The 6,286-nt window shown below is 52.3% G+C and overlaps 1 protein-coding gene across 1 annotated transcript in view; it reads right to left on the bottom strand.

Moving 5' to 3' along the window:
* Positions 1–5,049, bottom strand: part of SLC6A6 (solute carrier family 6 (neurotransmitter transporter), member 6) — a 56,063-nt gene extending 51,014 nt beyond the window's left edge. The window contains exon 1 of the mRNA XM_011950672.1: positions 4,925–5,049. Within this exon, the coding sequence (XP_011806062.1) occupies positions 4,925–5,000 (76 nt within the window). The 5' untranslated portion in view covers positions 5,001–5,049. The remainder of the gene's footprint in view (positions 1–4,924) is intronic.
* Positions 5,050–6,286: the final 1,237 nt, after the last annotated feature.

The following is a 6,286-nucleotide window of genomic DNA, read 5'->3' as shown; positions in this document are numbered from 1 at the left end:
AAAAAAGAAAAAGTGGATTGTTAGAGGCATTGGGGAATTGCTGGTCAAAAAACACAACATTTCAGTTATGCACGAGGAGTAAGTTCAATAGATCTATTATGTATGTCATGGTGTCATGGTGATTAAAATTAATAGCATATTGTATACTTGAAAACGGTTGAGAGTAGATTTTAAGTGTTCTCACTACACACAAAAAATGCTTAGTAAGTGAGGTGATATGTAAGTTAATTGGCTTGATCTAGTCATTCTACAACATATGCAGATGTGAAACATCATGTTATACACCATAAATATATACAATTTTTACTTATCAATTTTAAAACTTCCAGCCTGGGCAATATGGCAAAACCCCATCTTTACAAAAACTACAAAAAATTAGCTGGGTGTGGTGGCACGCGCCTGTAGTCCCATTTACACGGGAGGCTGAGGTGGGAGGATCACTTGAGCCTCGGAGGTCAAGGCTGCAGTGAGCCATGATTGCTCCACTGCACTCCAGCCTGGGTGACAGAGCGAGACCCTATCTCAAAAAAAAAAAAAAAAAAAAAAAGTTACTTTTAAGAAAAAGATAGCTGTGTTTATTAAGCACTGACCATATACACAAGCAGAATATGCATCTTTTTAAAAAGAGCACTGACTACAAGCACATTTTCATTTTCTTAGCTAATCCCCTCAGTGGGTGCTGCTACCATCCTTCCTGTGCTGATGAGGTAGAGATGTGAAGTCACTTGTCCACAGTCACACAGTGAGGAAAAGGCCACTTGAGCTCCAAATGCCCCCCAGGTCTGTCTTGGCCTCTGAAGTCCATGTTCTCAACCACTGCAGCTGCTATGGGTCACCTGCTTTACAAAATAAAATGGGGTCTGGTGTCTTTAAAGAACCAGCTGCAAGCCGGCTGACAAATTGGGGAACTAGGCAAGGGCAAACAGGGAAGTGAAGGGCCACATGATGGAGACGGGGCTCAGGAGGCTGGACAGGGCCTGGGGAGCAGTCAGTGCCAAGGGCCACAGGGCTGGGCCAGGCCAGCTGATGAAACAGCACAGACTCAGGCAGGACAGATGGCGTGCTGGACTGGAGCCCTCCTCTAGCAAAAAGGAACTCTGATGGGGCTCCCTGGACCACTGTCTCCATAGATTCTGGGCTAGGTAAAGGCTCAGCGAGCAGGATGGCCAGGATCTATCAGTGACGCCTGCCAAGGGCACCCTCCTTGGCCCTAGTGTTTAACAATTAAGCACCAAAAAAAAAAAAAAAAAAAGGGAGCTGTTATTAAGAGTGCTAATCCTGGGTGGGCGTGGTGGCTCACACCTTTAATCCTAACACTCTGGAAGGCTGAAGTGAAAGGATGGCTTGAGGCCAGGAGTTCCAGATAAGCCTGGGCAACACAGTCGAAGCCTGTCTGTACAAAAAGTTAAAAAAAATTAGCCAGGTGTGGTTGTGTGCACCTGCAGTCCCAGCTACTCAGGAGGCTGCAGTAGGAGGATCACTTGCACCCGGGAGTTGGAGGCTGCAGTGAGTTGTGATCGTGCCACTGCACTCCAGGCTGGGTGACAGAGCAAGACCCTGTTTCTAGAGACATGAAAAAAATAATAATAAAGTAGAAGTGCTTTCCATCACTCTAAGTGGAGTAGCTGTTTTAAGTGGAAATTAAGGCTTTTTTTTTTCCTCTTTTATATATATTTTAAAAGTATACCTTTAAGAGACTGAATCATTGAATTGTATCATGTGGTCTGTATCTGTTGGTTATCTGCTCCCAAGGAAAGGTTAACTCAAGCGTGGCGAGCTCCAAAGCCTCCAGAAGCCTGGCAGGCAAAGGACAGGAGTCCACTGGGGTGGGGAGGCTGCATGGAAGAGTGGGAACCAGGGGACAGGAGGAGTCTGGACTCTCACAGGCAGCTCTCCTCAGCTCCCCCTACTGCAGGTGCCTTTGGGACTAGGGCCCACTAGGGCTGGATCCTCCAACTTCTCGAGAGATGTTGAAATCTGGGTTGTATGCACACACACATTTTTCAGTTTCTAAACCACCAACTGGGTCAAACACAAATGCAGAGGGGGACCAGACTCAGCCTGTGGCTAGTTTGTCCTTTTTGGTCACACGATTGCCCCCAGGTCACCTAAGGTGGCCGAGGCAAAGGGAAGAATGGGCTCGTGCGGAGATGCTGACCAGGCTGGCCTACAGCCCTGATGGCTTGTCCCGGTGAGGTCATCCAGGAAGCCAGGCATTGTTTTGCCCGGAACAAAGTCGAAACAATGAGCAAAAATATTCTGGTCGTAGTGAAAGTGAATTCTGTTGAGGAAATTGTTTCGGCATGCCGTCTCTGGGACAGAGGCTTGTTATCTACCTGGGGTTCAGCATCCTCGGGTGAGGTCCTCCCCTCTCCTGATTTAACTGCAACCTCCACCCCAACAAAGTACAGGTCTACCCTCAGAGACCCCCGACCTCCGCTAGAAGCCTCCTGCCTAGATCACACTCTGCCCTCAACCTGCAGAGAAGCCTCTACCTCACCCCCAGCCTCATCAGCCTTGCCTTTCACAGATCAGGAGGCTGAGGCTCAGAGAAGGGGAAGCCTTGTCCCAGGTCCCACAGCTACAGGAGAGTGGGCCAGGATTTGCACCCACATCCCAACTCCATGACCTTGGTGCCACCCTGGGGCAAGGTGACCTCTTGATGGGGACCAGCCAGACCAGGTAGTTCTTCTTAGTCTGTGGTTTGCTGGGGGAGAGTGGATGACAGTGAGCAGGTTTTGCAAAGAACAAGCCTCTGGAACAACACTGGGGGTGGTGAGGTATGGTATGAGTTCAATCGACAGCCAACTTGTCACCTTCCCCTCATAAAAACATTGGCAGGTGAACACAAGGTCTGGGGACCGGGTCCAAACTGTTTTATCATCTCCTTGGAAGTGGCAGGACCTGGCCCAAAGCCTCAGAGAACCACAGTCTGGCAGCAGAGGAGAGGCAGCAATGAGAGTGCCACCGTGCCAGCTGCAGGGGGAGGGGTGGAGGCATGGCCGGCTCCCAGTGGCAGGATGGCCTGGGAAGGGCCGGGATGAGGCAGGGTGGCTGGCGCTGCCCCAGATGAAGGTGTTTGGGGCACACACCATACTCCAAACAGAGGTGCCCCACAGCACAGCCCAAGCAGCTAAGTTGGGGAAAAGGCAGTGGGCGAGATCAGAAAGCTGGGTCATGCAGGCCAAGTCACTTCCCCTCTTCAGCTCAGAGGTCCAGGGTTAGAACAAGGGTTCGAGTGGCTTGCCCTACTATGTGCCAGGCACTGTCCTAGGAACTGGAGACAGTGGTTGAGCCTTACCAAGCTGACCTGAAGAAGGGGAGATAGACACTAACACATAAATGAACAAATATTTACGACAGTGCCCAGCACAGAGAAGGCAACAAAGCAGCCCCCTCTGTGGAGGTGACATTTCATAATAGCAGCAGCTCACTGAGGACTCACTGTAGGCAGGTCCTGTGCCAAGCCATTTCCAGGCACCAACTCACTCACTCACTCCTCGGCAGCTGGGATGATGGAAAGAGGCCCAGGGAAGTGAAGCCACTTGCCCAAGGTCATACAGCTGGGATTCAAATCCAGAAGCTCAGCTTTAGGGAACAAGCTTTTAACCACACTGAAGCTGAGACTTGCATGGCAAAGAACTGGGGGAACGGTATTCCAAGAGCAGGGAACAGCAGGTGTAAAGAGGGCCATGGTGCACGTAGTGAAGACACAGCCAGCCAGCAGGCAGAGAGGAAGAGGGGACGGGGCCCCCAAGGCCAGAGTTAGAGCTTGGATTTATCCCAAGTTTTGTGCTGCCCCAGTGAGGGCTCAATGCTTTTGGCTGAAAGCCCTGGCTTGTCCCTGACCACCTGGCCAACCCTTCCCTTCTACTCTGAAAGGAAACTTAAGGGCCATGTTGGAATTTTCCCTGCAGGCACTTGTGACTTTTTTTTTTTTTTTTTTTGAGACATAGTCCAGCTCTGTTGCCCAGGCTGGAGTGCAGGGTGCGATCTCGGGGTTCAAGGGATTCTCGTTTCTCAGCCTCCTGAATAGTTGGGATTACAGATGTGTGCCATCACACCTGGCTAATTATTTAGTATTTTTAGTAGAGACTAGTATTTTTAGTTTCACCATGTTGGCCAGGACAGTCTCAAACTCCTGACCTCAAGTGATCCGCCCGCCTTGGCCTCCCAAAGTGCTGAGATTACAGATGTGAGCTACTGTGGCCAGCTAACACTTTCTGGTGGGGCCTGTGGAGTCCTTAACCCCACATCTCAGCCGCCTGGGTTCCTTACCATAAGCTGAGAACCTGTGGGGTGGGTGGCCGGAAAGTCTTCCCCTTGGCCAAGGACCTAACACCTGAGGCTGGTGGCACAAACACAACATCCTCGTGCAGGAAGCCCAAACCCTGCCGGCTCCATGGGTGAAGCCATGCTTTGAAAGGAACAGGGTCACCCTTTGCTGTGATGTGCTCTTGGGATGTCATCTGCCCACTCTACTCTGAGCAGGCACTTGCTTACCTGGGGCAATTCTCCCTGGGGGAGGTGGCGGAAGGGAACAAGAGCTCTGGCTGATGGAGCACCTGTTACATGCCTGGCCCAGGGCCACCACCGGGGTACTGGGTCATCTTCCCACCTTCACAGCACTAACGACTACAGAAGGAGTGGGGGGCTCGTTTTGTTAAAGAAGCAAAAACTATTCTACAAGTTCAGAGGAAGGAGGAGGTTCCGTGTCTGGTCAAGGGTAGGCTTCAAAGACACCTCTGGTCAAAGAGCCCCCGAGAGCTGGGCCTGACAGCCTGGACGCACAGAGGAAGGTCAAGTCCCTGAGATGCTGTCTGAGGGGACCCTGGACACCACTCAGTAGACTTCCAGGGCACTCGGTACCCACAGCTGGGCTGGAGGAGGAAGAGGAGCTCAGGGAGGGCCACCAAATGCCTACCTTGGGTACCTGGAGGCCTGTTCCCATGGCCAGAGGCAGGGCCAAGAGTGGCCCCATCTGTAGATTCTGCGTACATGGGGGCTTCTGCAAAGCCTGGCTCCTGACCTGGCGAGTTGTGCACTGTTGGACTTGCTCTTGAGGCTGGAGTTTTGGGGTTGTTTTCCTGTTGCTATGTGTTTAGGCCAATAACAGCACAGCTGCCACACTGCCTGCAGCCCTGCCCCAGGGTGCAGGGGCTGGGTGAAGGGTCGGAGGGAGCCAAGCCCCTTTTCCATCTCCTTCCCCCATGGCCCAGGGCTGGCTGGAGTCAGGCTGCTGCAGGGGCCCCTGGAGCCTGCGGAAGGAGTGGGTGAGTCAGCAGGCAGCCACCTCCTGGCACTGACTCACCAGCGACAGGACAGGGCTGTCACTCTTGCTGTCAGTTTTGCTAGCAGCCCAGCCCTCAGCCTGGTTTTGCCGGAAATGGGGGCGGGGTAGGGTAGACCATGAGCCTGAAACAGGCTCTGCAGAGCCCAGGATTATTTCTGGAGGACACAAAAAAGAAACTCAAGAAAAGAGAAAGGTTGGTTGCCATTTCCTTGACCTTCTCCTTTTAAGCTGTAAGAACCTTAAAGCCCTGCTCCTTGTTGGCTATGAAAAGCAGACAGAGGGCAGCCCCTCCCTTGCTCTATAGAAACTGGAAGGATACAGGCCCCAGTGACAGAGTCAGCTAAGGGTGCGCGTGCAGGAGCCGGACCACCCCCAACTCTGTCACCAGGGCTCTGCCGGATGCCACAGTGCCATGGAAACCAGCCAGGGCGCTCTGATGTACAGCCTTGGGCAAGTCACCTTCTCTCTTCAGTCTCAGTGTTACCCTCTCTAAAATGGGCACAATATCCCATCTACAGTATGTGAAACTCCTACCTCATTAAATGTTTGCAAACAACCTCCCCCTCCTTGTTCCTCTTTTAAACATGTTTTTCTCCCGGACGAGGGCAGACTTTCTTCTTCCTTCCTACCTCCGCCCCACCTCACTCGGACTCAGAAATTCAACTCGACCAGAGTGTGGTGCTAGAGGAACCAAACAGCCTGGGATTTAGCAAGACAGGGTGGGGAACTAGCACTGTCGGTCACTGGTGCCCACTGAGTTCTGGAGCACAGAGGCCTGCTCTACTTATCTGGAAGCCAATTCCTAGGCCCCCTCCACCATCCAGAACCAGCCCAAGACCCCCAGGGGTTGCTGAAGCACACGCTGTGCCTTCTCAAGCCCCAACACCTTGGCTTGTGCTGTGCCCTCAGCCCGGTACACTCTTCCCCTGCCTAATGAGCAGACACCCTTCACAGCCTTGATGGGACAGCCTCCAGGACAGCTCTGTCCCTGCG

This window comes from Colobus angolensis, unplaced genomic scaffold (genome assembly GCF_000951035.1).
Source record: "Colobus angolensis palliatus isolate OR3802 unplaced genomic scaffold, Cang.pa_1.0 Scaffold31, whole genome shotgun sequence".
NCBI classification, from domain to species: domain Eukaryota; kingdom Metazoa; phylum Chordata; class Mammalia; order Primates; family Cercopithecidae; genus Colobus; species Colobus angolensis.
The sequence above is the reverse complement of the archived record's forward strand: the minus strand, read 5'-3'. Positions and strand labels throughout refer to the sequence as shown.